General features: G+C 45.6%; 3 protein-coding genes across 14 annotated transcripts in view; 2 read left to right on the top strand and 1 right to left on the bottom strand.

Moving 5' to 3' along the window:
• PXK (PX domain containing serine/threonine kinase like) overlaps positions 1-691 on the top strand; it is a gene marked incomplete at both ends in the record, with an annotated part of 36066 nt that extends 35375 nt beyond the window's left edge. For 11 of the 12 annotated variants that reach the window (XM_082004398.1, XM_082004407.1, XM_082004400.1 and 8 more), the window contains one exon: positions 486-691. In XM_082004398.1, the coding sequence (XP_081860524.1) occupies positions 486-691 (206 nt within the window). The remainder of the gene's footprint in view (positions 1-485) is intronic. The other variant, XM_082004401.1, reaches the window with a different exon arrangement.
• Positions 692-2799: 2108 nt separating this feature from the next.
• On the bottom strand, positions 2800-6553 carry PDHB (pyruvate dehydrogenase E1 subunit beta; the record flags this gene model as incomplete). The annotated part of the gene is made up of 9 exons (XM_082004486.1): positions 2800-2945; positions 3321-3462; positions 3924-4015; positions 4655-4765; positions 5492-5777; positions 5866-5901; positions 5986-6048; positions 6120-6227; positions 6422-6553. 9 exons carry the CDS (start codon positions 6551-6553, stop codon positions 2800-2802), a joined length of 1116 nt encoding a protein of 371 aa, XP_081860612.1.
• A 5928-nt stretch (positions 6554-12481) lies between these two features.
• KCTD6 (potassium channel tetramerization domain containing 6) lies at positions 12482-14458 on the top strand (the record flags this gene model as incomplete). Its single annotated transcript, XM_082004446.1, has 2 exons — positions 12482-12508; positions 13717-14458. 2 exons carry the CDS (start codon positions 12482-12484, stop codon positions 14401-14403), a joined length of 714 nt encoding a protein of 237 aa, XP_081860572.1. The 3' UTR covers positions 14404-14458.
• Between the last annotated feature and the right edge of the window lie 308 nt (positions 14459-14766).

Here is a 14766-nt window from a genome sequence, read left to right as displayed (position 1 = left end):
TTAAAATGGACTATAATCTGACCAAGTCATCACAAATGCTACAGCGATGTGGTCCTTCATAAGAAGGTAAAGTTAGTCATGTAAATAAGAATAGGTAGCAAGATTTGCTTCCAGTCTTTGTTACTGTTCATGACCCAAAGAGCAAACTGTCTCTCTGGGGACAAACAAGAGAAACTGAACCTGGGAAGTCCTGTTAAGTGATCTCCATTTCCCTCAGTACAAGATGACATTTGTGTCATGTTTTACATCCCCAAGTACTGAGGCACTTCAGGCTTCCTTCCAGAGTTGTCTCAGATGCCACGACTCACCTGCAGATAGAGGGATTTGATCACTTTGGCATTTTTCATCCATTCTGTTCTTCACACTCCACTGGCATTCAAGGAATGGCATAACTAGGGCAGGACTGAACAAGTCCAGCTAAGCAGCCGCAGTCCTGTCGCAGGACCTTCTTGACATAATCAAACTACATCTTCTCACCTCAACAGGAGCATCGTTGATACCCCCAGCACCGCCACCGCCACCCCTGCCACCAGCAGCTCCTCCTCCGCGTACAGAGGTGCCAATGCAGCCACACCCGCAGCCTGATGTCAGTTCAAGCCGGGGAGCCTTACTCAGCTCCATTCAAAATTTTCAGAAAGGAACTCTGAAGAAAACACAGACGTGCGACTACAGTGCTCCCAGGATCAGCTGAGGACACTGGTCACAGCAGGATTGAATTTCCTTTCCCCCTCTTGTGCTGTCTAGGAACAAGACCCTCCTGACGGGCAACTGATCCACCAGCATATAGCAGCTAATCATGCTGTAGCTCCGTTTACCCTGTTTCAGCTTTCCTTGAGTAGCAGCACTGCCCTGTCTGATTTGCATTGCTATGCTAAGTACTCCATTCTTTACTTGGTTTCAAGAACTTTGTTCTCTAACTGCAGTTTCAGGGGTACAGCAACTTCTATATAGCTGAATAAAAATCTGAAAATAGGAATGACTATGATCATGGTGAATTAATGCATTTTTTTCTAGCTCTATTCCCCCCCTTTTTTTAAATTACAGGAATGTAGTTTTAGTCTGCTCAGTTTTTCAACTCTTTTCATGCACTTGTAACTCATCTTAATTCTTGCTGCATTGAATCAGCAAGTTTTATTTTACATAATCCAACCCCACCAACCCTTAAAGCATACTGCACAGGTGAGGGAGCGGGAGAATTAAATCTTATTCCCACCATATTTGCTGGTGGAGTAAAAATGCTGTCTCAGTAAACTTGTTTAAATGGACATCCTACCTGTAACTCTAAGGGAAAGTGTTTCTAAATGAGGAAACAGTTGAAATGGGAGTTAATAGGGCACTGGGATATTATTCTTGATTTAGTTAAATGCAAAATTACTTCAAGTTAATTCTGCAGCTTAAACTTTATTGAAAGATCCTTTTTGATTTAAAACCTTAAACAAATTGCACTTTAAAGGATTATAGATAATCCATTTTTTAAATTCAAGTACATCAGTGTTTGTTACTATGCAGAGAATGTCTGTACAAAGTTTCATGTAACCTGTGATATTCAGTCATTTTTATTAAAATGTTAATGGAATTCCTTCAGCAGTGTGGTGGTGGGTACATTCAGCTAGGACTGCACCTGCAAGCCAGACTTTCTAAGAACCTAACAGCACTTCTGCTAAAAGGAAATACCCTGAAAGGTATTCCTGGCCCTTGACTGAAACAGGACCCGAGTTCTTCAGCCTGCTTACAGACGTAAGTATCTCTTCTCCAACAGTTCCTGGGAAAGGCAGCCCAGTTGGCATATAGGGCAAGGCCCACTGCGCAGGCTCCTAAAGGCAGCTTTCACTCTGTACCAGACACTGCTGAACAGAGCCTAGTGGGGCTCTCTCCACCTGTCAGGACTAGCCTCCTAGATAAACCCTGGTATGTGGGCATCTGCTGAAAGGCTGCTGCAACTGTTTCCCAGCTCTTCAAACACTATCTACACAACTGCTGCTTCAGACCCAGGCTTGGTGCATCTGAATAACTTAACTTACTTTGCATAGTTAAGAATTATAGTTTGAGCATGCTGTTGTTAGCCCATGTGATGAGTTTAAAAAAACCAAACAACAAAGAACATAGAAGCAAAACTTCTGGGCAAGTATCGTTTTTATCATTGTATGTGGCACCTAGTGAAGAAAAATTAGGTAGTGTTTCCCATTGCAAACTGAAGAGGATCAGGATCTTTATTTAAGCTCTTGTGCAGAAGCTTTCCTCTATGAGTGGATGCTCTTCAAACTAAACACATTTAGCCACCTCTTAGCCCATACTGCAGGCTTCCAAAGCCACTTTGCAGATAGTTGCACTGAACTGTTGAACTTGAAAAGCAAGGCTTCACACACCCCAGTCTGAGCATTCACCTTTAGTAAGCCTTGCACCCATGGGCTCCTACAGCATTCCAAGGCTGCACTCGGCCCCCCTTGCTCACTGCAGTTCCTCATTCAACCACCCCTACAGCCAGTTTAACACGGCTAGTCTGGTAATTACAAGCCAAGCAGAAATGGAAGATTTTTTCCTCACTCTGAATTTAGAATAGGATTTCTTCACATACAGTAGCACTAACCCACCTGTACTGTTGAACAAACAAGTGTTACCACATTGTTGCTTATATGAAGTGTGGCTTAGAGGGTAACCCCATATAAATACTCTGGGAGGTCACTATACTTTCCCCACTGTACAAAAGTTCATGTAACTATACAACAGAAGTTATGCGTAGAACTTGCCCTATACCATTAATACTTTATAAAGCAGGACTTTAAAACATGTATTTACAACTTAGATATTCAAAGTTTTCTTCACTGCAAATATTATATCCTTCACTTGAGGTATGCAGTTATCTTCTAGAATTTTTGCATAGGGCATAGGAACATCTGCACCGGTAACACGCACAGCTGGAGCATCCAAGTAGTTAAAGGCAGATCCTGAAACAGAAGACAGCTGTCAGGTTGCCATGCATGATGGTTTTCTCTCAGTTCAATTTCTGAATCTTAATCTATTTAAACAAATTTGTTCCTGTAGCTCTAATATTCCAGAGACAGCTGTTCCTGCTTGTTTACCTTTATAGACTATAGTTTACACAAGTTTTCAACCTGCTTCTCACAGTCAGGTTCCTGGGATAAGAATTACTTGCAACAGAAGATGAGCTGGATCCACCCTGTGAAAACCTCCAAAGCAAGACAGCTAGGCTCAAGCTCCTCAGATATAAAACCTAACTTTGCTTTCATCTGGCTTTATCAAGAAGTTGTCTGGATTTAGACTAGGGGATGAGATCAACATGTGTATGCAAAACTCAGTACCTTCCATGATCCTGGCACAGATTTCAGCTCCTACTCCAAATTGTGGCCAACCTCCTTCTACAGTTACAAGATGGTTTGTCTTTACAACGCTGGCTTCCACCGTTTCAATATCCATTGGTCGGATGGTACGTAGATTTATAACCTGGAGAAAAAGGGACAACATGAGTTTTGCTGCGATCTAAGCCTGTTGGTTACCACTGTTAGGGTACAGTGTCCTTTAGCACTTTCATCTATTCCAACTTTGAAGACAAGACTTAAAATTAGTAACATTTCTAACCTTTTATTCTGGCAGAGACACTGCAGAACAGTTTCTGGTGGCTGCTGGAAAATCCCAGATAGGTGAGTCTTGCTATATTGAGATACAACCATACTAATACATACTGTCATTGTTCTGCTTACCATGCAGCTAGGTCAATCTGAAAATTGTTAGTAGTTCTGCCTTAATTTTGTGATGAAAAGGTCAAAGGCACATGCTGTTAAGGCGTTTACAAATGTAAGAAGCTTGTAGTTAATACACTGAAGTTTTGCAGAGCCTGAGCGAGAAAACCCTCTGCTTTTTTCCCCAGTTCAGGGAAAGAGAAAAGCAACAGAAACCTCACCCACCTCACACTCTACACCTTCTTTGGCAAGTACAGCAGCTGCTTCCAAACAGTGTCCGACAGGTCTCGAGTGTGACACTAATGTAACATGAGTTCCTAGAATAGAAACAAGTGTTAAAAAAGAAAAAAAAAACAAAAAACAAAACACCTTAAGATTTAAAGCTTTTCTCTGGACCTTGGGCTCCTTTCAAGGTAACACTAGGATTCTCTTGTACATTTAAGTTCCTTACATTTATTTGAAATGTGAAGTATTCTACGCCCATACATAGCATGAAGGTAGCAGGACTATGTGAAGATGCAACTTTACTCTTTAATTCTGAGAACTGAGGAGATACTTAATATAGCTTTCAGATTATCCTTTTCAAGCATTCATATAATTCAGTGGTAAATTCTGAACAAACAGGCTGAAATATTACGGTGATCTGTGTTTTTGACAAAAATTACATACTAAAGGTGAGGAAAAAAGATTTCAGGCATCATATATTCCATCTCTATACTAAGGAAGAAATCTTTTAGAAAGGTATAGTTTTAGATGAGATACAGAGAATCAAGTGATTTTTCTTTATATGGGCAACAGAACAATTAAGTATACTACAGGGCAAAACAACATTTGCACACCTAAGATTTGAAATACTTTTCTATGCCTAGTGACAGCAGTATTTGAATAGCAAGAAGGCTAAAAAAAGTCCCCAAGTAGTTCAGCTAATAAGGAAAAAACCTGTGTTCTTGGCTTACCTTGCCTTTCTATTTTAGCTTTTCCAATTGGAACAACAAAATCCTTTGACTGTGCCTGTTCAGACATTTCAAAGGGAACACCATACAGTAATTCATTTTCCAGCATCACAACTAGAAGAAAACATACTTGGATTAATGTGTACAGCTGCAGGCGGACGGCTGTGCTGATGATTAACAGTACTGCAGCAGACTAGCTCAGGATACTAAGCCCATTCAGGCAACAACGACTTATGTTTGCAGAAGCAATAAAAAAAAAATTAAAAGTAATCACAGTCATTAATTCAATGCTGATTTATTTTTAAAAATTGTCTAAAATTAGTTTTAAATGAGATCAGATGTTTAACTTTTGGTACATGATGGTAGAATGGCTAGTTTTAGAAAGGTCTTAAATTTTGCATGCATGTTTGTGAAAAATAAAGGTTGCCCTGCTTTTAATGACATTCTGAATTTATCATCTGAATTTCATGATCTGTAAAAACAAGCTACACAGACATTATATGTGCAGGAACTCCTCCTGATCCATTTTCATCCTTTTTAACCCCTTTATGATAGAATCGTAAATGCTTCTAAGCTCTCTGATTGGTTCCAAACCAGCACTAAAGAGATGTAGCTGGTGACAGCACAAAATTAGTCTACTGCTAGCAAGGCAAGTGACTGTTAGGAAAAGAATAAATACTTCTGTGCCTTTGTAAGTACCCTAAAGCTGTAGTAAAGCAACCTTAAGTGTTTTAGGGTTTAACAATATTTTTGTTGTTATTTTAAATGGAGCAAGAGGGGAAAGCAGACATTCTTTTCAGGATCGAATACTAGGTATTGCCATGATCTGCCTGTGTTCACCTGGATTATCGTCCCGGATTGATGCTTTCAGCAGACCTTTGGCATCTTCTGAGCTCCAAGGACTAACAACTTTCAGTCCCGGGCAGTGCCCATACCAAGCTGCGAAGCACTGCGAGTGCTGAGCGGCGACTCCAGCTGATGCCCCATTGGGGCCCCGGAAGACAATGGGAACAGCGATTGATCCTGCAGACATGTAACAGGTCTTGGCAGCGGAGTTTATAACCTGATCAATTGCTTGCATGGAGAAGTTGAATGTCATGAATTCACACACTGGTCTCAACCCTGCCTATTAGATATATTAAAATCAGGATGTTTTGTACATAAAAATAGTTCAAATGTTTAATTCAGAAGTAAAGAAGTGCAAATTTACAAACCATAGCAGCACCGACAGCAATTCCTGTGAAGCCCATCTGAAAGAGAAGGAAAGCAAGGGTAAGCGCCAGGGGCGTGGCTGATGAAGGAATCGGCAGGGTAGGGGACAGGGGCAGCCATACCTCTGATATTGGGGTGTCGATCACCCTCTTGTCCCCGTACTTCTTCCAGAGACCCCTGGAGATCTGCGGGGCAGGAAAGAGGGGTCAGGGCCCGCCTGAGGCCCTTTCCCGTCCCGGTAACGGCAGGCACGTACCTTGTAAGCGCCATCGTACTGGGCCACTTCCTCGCCCAGCAGAAAGACGCGCTCGTCCCGCTCCAGCTCCTCATCCAGCGCCTGGTTCAGCGCATCCCGCACCGTCACCTGCGAGACACCGGCAGCCGGGCAGGGCGAGGGCATGGCCCGCAGCCGCCTGGCTCCCCACACGCCCGGGGTGCGGAGAGTCACGGCACCTCACCGCCCACCCTCCCCGGGGCGAGACACTTCCCCTGGAAGGGACAAGCCCCGTCCCCCCAACCCCTCCTTCGGGGCACTTCTCTCCGCTGCGGCCCCACTACCTGTATGGCGGCGGGCGCAGAAAGGCGGATCCCCCTGCGCTGCTGGAACAGCCGCCCGGCTGCGCGGCCCTGCGGCGGGAGGCGGGCGCCCAACGGCACCAGGTGCCGCAGTGCCGCCGCAGACGCCGCCATCTTGGCCGTGTCCTCTAGCGGAGGGATCGAGGCGCCGCGCGCCGCCGGTGACGAGGCGGCCTCGCCCCGCCCCGCCCCGCGCTCTCGCGAGAACCGACGCCCGCGACGGCGGGGGGCGGGCGGTGCGCGGCGCGGCCCTTGTACGCCACTTCCGGTCCTTCGCGGCGGCAGTGGCTGAGCCGGCTGGGCATAAGCGTGAGCCCGCCCTGCGTTATACGGGGAGGCGCATGGCTCGGGTTCAAGTGTCCCACCCGCGGCCACGGCTTCGCCTTTTGGCGACAGGGCTGCCTGGGACGGGTACCCCCTCTAAAGCCCCTCAGTGACACAGGGGCAACAGGGCCCAGGGCCGCAGGGCCCAGGCGGGCAGCGGCTGGCAGCCCTGAGGTGAACGGGGGCGGTGCCGGGCCTCAACTCCACGGGATGAGGGCGTGGCCTGGGGGCGTGGTTTGATTAGGACACGCCTTCGCTCCGCCCACGCCGGCGCTCGACTCCGGGCTCGCGCTCAGTCGTCCCTGTCGTCGCCGCTGCCGGGTTCTGCCTCAGCGCCGGGAGCTGCGCCCGTGAGTGCTGGGCCGGGCCACCTCGGAGCGGGGGGCGCGGGGCCGAGCGCCCGGGGCCTGCTCCGAGTCGGGGGCGCGCTGGGGGGCTGGGCGCCCGGGGCCCGTGTGAGGCGGTATGCTTGCACCCTCTGTGGGGGAGCCCGTTAAAGCGGGACGACCGCGTCCCGGGTCGGGTAGGGTGGGTGAGGGGCAGGACTCAGGGCTGGGCTCCCGGGGCCTTTCGGTGCCGAAGTCCCGGTGTCAGGGTGGGGGTGGGACAGCTGGTGCCTGGGTCCTGTTCCCGGCTGGGCTGGTCTGGGGTGGGGTGGGAGCGGGAGCGGGGAGGATGCCGGGGTGCCCGGCAGCCATCTCTGGCAGAGAGGGTCTGGGATACGTGGGTCCTACCCCACGCTGGGAGGAGAGTGGCTCCTCCTGCCCCACCCGGGAGAGGAGGCAGAGCTGGGACACTGGTTTGGGGTGAGGGTCGCTTGCAGGTGGGGAGGCAAAATGTCTGGGTTCATTTCCAGCATCTTTGCTGAATCATTCTGCTCCTGGGGAGAGTTCTTCCACCATGAGCTCTCTGGCTCCGCTGTGATGGAAACCAGCACTTCCCAGCTCCTGCTGCAGGCCTGGGCCTCTCTCTGGCCTGGGCTCGCAGGGAGGATTCCTGCCCCTGTCTTGCTGTCGCTTGTTGGTCCGTGCACGTGCTGAGCCTCGTTAGTGTGTGCAGGGAGGCTCAGTGTTTCTGACACCTGCCTTTCTCCAAAACTGTTTGGAGAGAAACACGCACAGACAACAACCAGTTAGTTTCAGAGAAGCAAAATACATGGGCAAAACCACTGTCACGGGTGCTGAAAGCCTGGGTGCCTTGAGTTGCTTCAGCAGCACAGGGCCAGCAGGACCAGGCAACATACAAGTGTCTTCCTTTGGCTTTTGGGAGAGGAGGGCCAAAGTACTATTGTGATGGGGGCATTTCAAACAAGTAGCAGTTAACATGAAAGTTTGGAACCTGGACTTAAAAAGGATGTCATAGAGCTCCTCAGGGCAGGGAAGGAAACTTCAGGAACTCAGAATTTATAGTAAAGCAATTAGACGTAAGGGACTGAAAATGCTGAGTGGCTGGCATGAGCTTTTTTCCCTCCTGCCTGAGGTGAAGACTAGGTATTAGTGAAAAGTAACTAAAGAGAAGCAAGAAGTAAGTTAATTTTTAATAACCTGTGTTAGTAATTATAAACCTGACATGTAGAAGGTGACGGATGCTTTCTTTAGTGAAGCTGATCTGCTGAATTGCCAGAAGATTCGGTAACTGGTTGTTTTAAGAGCTTGCCTCCTCCTCGCTCCGTTGGTTAGGGTAGCACGGTGCTGGATCTTCACGGATTTGCTCTGCAGACTATCATCTTGCCAAGCAGTTTGGTGGAGTGCAGTCATCACTGGTGCTAGCTTAGTTTTTGCCAGTTCAGGTGAGTCAGTGATAATGATTTACCATAAAAACTTGCCTTTCAAATGTTACGACTGGCTGGGGAATAGAAAGGTTGTCCATGTACAGTGTAGCTGTGCTCATGGCAGGTGTTTTGTTTTTTCATCTTTGGAGATCTAAATGTGAGAGGAAGGGATCTCACTAAGTGGGCGAGTAGCTTGAAATACCAAGTATATTTATATGTATCTTTGCTCTTTTTAACTTTGAAGTTTTCATTGATAGAATTCCTGTCAACACTATATTGACCTAGAAATCTAAGGTAACTGTTGAGGTTAAACAGTTTGTGTGGAGGTTAAACAGCTTGTGTGGTAGTGTTGATACCAAACTGGCCGTTAAAGACTGCTCCCACAAGTAAATCCTTGAATTCTTTTGCTGGAAAAACTAGATGAAAAACATTTAGAGCAAATCGGGTTCTGCGTGTCTCTTGACCTTTAACTGTTAGATGTATTTCTGCTCCTCCTTCAAGTAATTGCATATGACACCAGCGCAGTGTTTTTTTTCCAGGTGCAGTGTGTAGCCTGTGGCCTTGCCCAAATGCAATGTGTGTGGTCCCAGCAGTGCAAATGCTTGGCAGTGCTGGTGGCATCCCCTGGCCTGTCCTGAGCCCATGTGTGTGTGTTCACAGATGCAGATGTTCAGTTGACTCTCATCTGCTTTCTCTGAATTTCAGCTTGTGAAACGGTTGCACGTTAGCAGCTCTGTTCTGGGAGAAGCCTGGCTGAAGTTAATGGGACTACCTGTTGCAGTAGTGTTGCTGGTAAATAGCTTTGTAATCCTCTGAGTCATAATGAAGTAAGAGTGAGCATTTTATAAATGCGGGTATCCAATTTGATGTATTAAGTATAGAATGATGACTTGAGTGCTTTTCTTCAAAGGTACTTGCCTCTCATTGTACCTTTCTAGTTTTGAATGTGCTTGGTGATGGGCTATGGCAGCAGCTGTGATGACCCTGTTAATGCTGTGTATTTTCCTGCTTGCAGAAGCAGCTTGATGAAAGCAGGACTGTGGTTTGACACAATCGGTGCACTTCTGCTCTCACCACAGAATGACGTCCTGTTTGGCTTAAAGTCAGCAGTTTGTCTGGTTGAGTTTCATCGTAAATGAGTATTTCTTACGGTTATTAAGGGCATGCTGTCTTGGGACATGGCTGCATGTCGTCTGTCATCTGCTGTCTGGACATGAGTAGCCACGTTAGTGAGGCTGTTCCTAGGTGTGGTATGTTGCTGTGTGACACGGGGACAAGAGCTGGCTTGAGGCTGCCCATCCCAGGGTATGGATGGAGTGAGTGTCTGCCCACCCCCACCGATGCATCACTGTATTTCATTCATGAGGAATTTAAAGCATTGTTGAAAGGGTGTACATCATGAAGGGCGTATGTCTCCACCCTTGTGATGTGGTTTGCTAGTCCTTATCTCAGGTTATACCTGCACAGAGTACAAAAATACACACAGTATTTTTGCCTGTGAAGTTGTCTAGAAATTCAGAGCTCTCAGACTGATGAGGGAAGTGGCGCATAGTTGTGATGACACTCAGGCATTTTTAGGATCCCTTTGCGTTGTGCATCTCGCTCCAGCGCTGGCTTTGCCAGGGAGGTTTGTGCATGCCTAATGATTCCAGATCCTTACGCAAAGATCAGTGAGACTTCTTGTTGCCACTTATATGTTGAGGGCTGGGTTTCTTTCAGCTAATTGCTCTTGTAAATTATTCACTCCGATGTTACATAGCAGTGCTGTGATCAAAGATTAGTTCATGCCCTCGTACAGACAGGCGGTGCCGTCTGTTTCTTTCTCTGATAAAGAAGTCTTGATTTATCTGTAGTGTGGACTTAGATGCTGACCAAAATAACATAGTTTCTGTCCACCACTTTAAATAACTCTAATGGACGTCTGTCTGTCTCTGAAATATTTTGAATGTTCCAGTTAGTTTTACTAAGAGTGCAAATCTCCTCTATCATGATTACCAGTGAAGGTTCTGGCTGGCTGCATCATTTCACTTACAAGTGAATGATTTCCTTGAATATAAGGAACCTGTACCATTCTCTCATATGGCTGTAATGCATCTGCATGTTATACTGGTGTTGTACTTGACCAGAATAACACCTATAAATACATTTTCCTTAAGAAAAAAAGTGCTGGAATTTAAAAGGTCTAGGCTATTGATAAAAGCTAATGAACTGTACTTGAATGACAATTCCAAATAAGGAAAACCTGAATGAATTCAATTCTTGATTTGTGAGCAGTTAAAAAAAAATAATTACAGAGGTTGGCAAAAGAGCTGGCATTCCAGGTTTATCTGCTGGTGGGGCGGGGCGGGGGGGGGTGTGCTTTAATGTACTTTCTTGAGGCATGCTCTGTCTCTAATTTGTAAAAATAGGGTCCTGGTATGACTAGTTCTGTATCTTAGTATTCCTTAGTCTTCTGTTGTCTGACCTCACAATTTTCATATACTGATTTTGTTTATTCTACTCTTTAATACATCGGAGATGCAGCTGAGGCTGTGCTCGTGCTGCTGGCACCCAAAGGCTTGACCTGCTGGACGCTCTTGTGCCCAGGCTGTGGGTTTGGGCAGGGTAGCAGAGCCCAGAGAGATGGGATGTGCTGCTGCATTCTGTGGTGAATAAGACCAACCTTGTTTGCTAGGAATGAGAAGGGCAAGTAATCTTTTTGGTTGGGAATTAACTGTGAACCTTCATTTGTTTTGGAATGTAGGGCTCTGGCTCAGCTAAATCTTCGTGCTGCTTTTAGCTGGGTGACTGTGTGTTGAAGTTTGCTAGTAAAGAGGATGGGAGCAGAAGTCTTGGTAACTGTGTGGTCTTTAAGATGTAAAAATAAACAAAGCTGAGAAGCTGTACCCTAGTTTAAACAGACTGACCTAAATTTTCAGCAATTCTAGCAGAGAGGCAGGCTCTGGGTAGGGATAAAGGCTTACTGGCTTCCCTGTCTATCCATCACTTGACATGGTTGACAGGCCACCTTTGGAAAATCTCCACCGGTGTCTGGGGTCATTCACTTCCCCCTCCTCCTCGAGTTGCACAACCCGGACTGTGGATTTCCCTTGCCGCGCTCGTGTGGAGACAGTCCCCTTGTTACGCAAGTCAGCAGTTCAGCATCTTCTGGGAAGTTACGGCATGAACTACTTCTCAAATTGCTTTTGTTGGAGCCTTGTTGAAAACATGTTTGATGTCCTCTGGCTTGTCCCTAAAGAGATTTCTTTCGATAGGGTGTATGTGTCTGTGAAGTCCATTCGTACTCTTTGTCTGTAGGTTAATGTTCTTGCTATCAATTGCAGTTCTCCACTACTGAATTATTAATTCTGCAGTGAGATGTGTTTTTTCTTCTTACTGTTCATTGACATTCATGCTTGATTTATTCTTCTGTGCAGTTTGAAACTGGAGCATGGGAATTTTGACTAACATTAACGGATCACATGTATGACCTCAGTGGTGGCTAAATAAACTTTTTTTTATTAGGGAAAAGGACATCTGTCTTTCAAAGTAGTCACAGTTTCCCAGGTGAAAGGTAGTCCATTTGTGAATGTACATTATCCTCAGAGGCACATTGCTTGTTGTTTAACAAAACTGGGATGGTCAGACAGTTGGTGAAGTGATTACCCGTGTGCTCTGGTGGCAGTCCTGTGTGTAGCGTGAAGGGAGAAGGAGGGAAAAGCTCATTTGTAGATTCTCCAGCTAATGTGGCTTTGTAGCTGAATGCTCTCCTGGCAGAGAGCCTGCCTTTGATTAGAAAGCATTCCCCTTGGTTGTTCTTGTAGGTACTGATGGTCTGCCATGTTTTGTTCTTTGTTTTGTGTTTTTGTGTGTGCTTTTTCCTGCAGGGAGATAATAGAGGTGAATTGTGTATCCTTTCAGCAGCCTTCTGTTAAACTTGGAATACCACGGTTCAAGCAATTGAACAGATGGATAATGGAGACTGGGGATATATGGTGAGTGAGCCTGTGTAAGTGTGCGCTGTGCGGTACAACTGGGCTTTCAAGATCCTGCGGTAAGAATCCTTCCAGATCTGTCTTGTGTAGATCTAGAGCTTCAGTCATGTGAGAAGAAAAACTATGCGTGTTACAACAGCTTACTTACATTCTCTGGAGTGCTGCACCTCAAGTGCTATTTGTGGGGAGAGCTCAGATTCATATTTCCTAGGTACAGTCAGTGAGTACTTAACTGATGCCTTAAGCTCATTGCTACTGTTTTCCTAACACAAAAAGGCTGAAAGTAGTTTGTGCTTCCTGCATGTAATTTTAAGGACTTTGTAATTTTATTTATAAAGAAAAGTATTTTTCCTTGTAAACCCTGTTTCAAACTAGAAAAATGCATCTTATTTTTCTCCTGTTTTCTTTCTCTAAACATTCTGCTGCCGTGCATATGTCTCTTCTCTCTGGCTGGCCTCAGTCCTGGTTGTTAGGGTTGGTGGCCAGATGGGATTTATGTTCCTTTCTCTCTTGCTTCCTCCTGTGGTATCTGGAAGCTGATGCAGACTGGTTTGTGCTCTGCTCCCTTCTTCTATGCAGCATGCTAATTTGCAAATAAATATTTCTTTTTAGAGTTAAAAGCTGAAAGTTCTTTTTTGCTTGCTTGTTTTAATGATGCCTCTTACCTAGTGCATGGATTATTTTGATTGTGAGCTCTTGGTCTGGTGTCTAAACTTGCACTGTCACCCTCTTATGAGGGGGAGAGAGGGGCTTAAGACTTGTTCAGCTGATAAATTTTTTTTTTTTTTTTTTAAGAATGAGAAACAGATTGTGAAAGTAAGGAGCGCTTGATGGGCCTCATTCAGACTAACTTGTTCTTCAGGAAATCTCTCTGTTCTCATTTCCCCATCTGTAGAATAGGAAAAAAACTTGTTGTCCAAATGCAAAACTTACCTCTGTGACAGTAGCTCAGTTGTTAAGATTTCTAAAGCATTCTGGAAATGTGTGTTCTGAATGTTAAGTATCATCCTGTCTAGTTGCCAGCTGTGCCTTGTTGCTAGGTGGCTTGGGTTTGTTCAGGTTTAAACACCACTTAAAGGCTTCGCATGGGAGAAGCGTGATTCTCTCAAGGGCCTGCAGTTTTCAAACGTTATTTGCCATGTGTGTCAGTGAGGTGATTGAATCTTCTTGTGGTGGCCTGATAAATTCTGCAATTTCTCTCTTTCTAGATGACTGATCCAGTCACGCTAAATGTGGGTGGACACATGTATACGACATCCCTCACAACTCTAACGAGATATCCTGACTCAATGCTTGGGGCCATGTTCAGGGGAGACTTCCCCACTGCCAGGGACTCTCAGGGCAATTACTTTATTGACAGAGATGGACCACTTTTCCGTTATGTTCTTAACTTTTTAAGGACCTCAGAGCTCACTTTGCCACTGGACTTCAAGGAGTTTGACCTACTTCGGAAGGAAGCAGACTTCTATCAGATTGAACCGCTAATTCAGTGTCTTAATGACCCCAAGCCGCTGTATCCTGTGGATACCTTTGAGGAGGTGGTGGAGCTGTCCAGCACCCGGAAGCTTTCCAAGTACTCCAACCCGGTGGCTGTAATCATCACACAGCTCACTATCACGACAAAAGTCCATTCGTTACTGGAAGGCATTTCAAACCACTTCACAAAGTGGAATAAGCATATGATGGACACCAGGGACTGCCAGGTTTCCTTCACTTTTGGGCCGTGTGATTACCACCAGGAAGTGTCGCTCAGAGTCCATCTGATGGAGTACATCACAAAGCAAGGCTTCACGATCAGGAATACCAGAGTTCATCATATGAGCGAGCGTGCCAATGAAAACACAGTGGAGCATAACTGGACTTTCTGTAGACTGGCACGGAAAACAGATGACTGATTCTGACTCCACAGGAGCCACTTCAGTGACTAGCAACTTAATTGGACAGTAAACCCCAGAGAGTCTGGATTTTGACTAAAGCAACAATGTGGGCTTTTTTTTATACGACTATTTATTGTTTATCAGTAAGGACTGGAGGAGTTTCTTTCTGTAGCAGCCCTGTCCTTTTGTCCTGTTCAGAAAAAAAAAAAAACATGCATGTGCCTGTTCAGTCAAGACACCTTTTTGTTTGAAAGAGGGAGTCCGAAGAATTAGTACAATACGGTATTTTGTGTCATTAACACAATTCTCTGACGCAACTTAAAGTGCTAAAATTACCTCCATTTAAATGATTTCTAATCCATCTAATGCTATGAGACACTG

Source organism: Phaethon aethereus (genome assembly GCF_964289735.1).
Source record: "Phaethon aethereus genome assembly, chromosome: 11".
In the NCBI taxonomy this organism is placed as follows: Eukaryota; Metazoa; Chordata; class Aves; order Phaethontiformes; family Phaethontidae; genus Phaethon; species Phaethon aethereus.
This window is presented reverse-complemented; position numbering and strand designations above follow the sequence as displayed.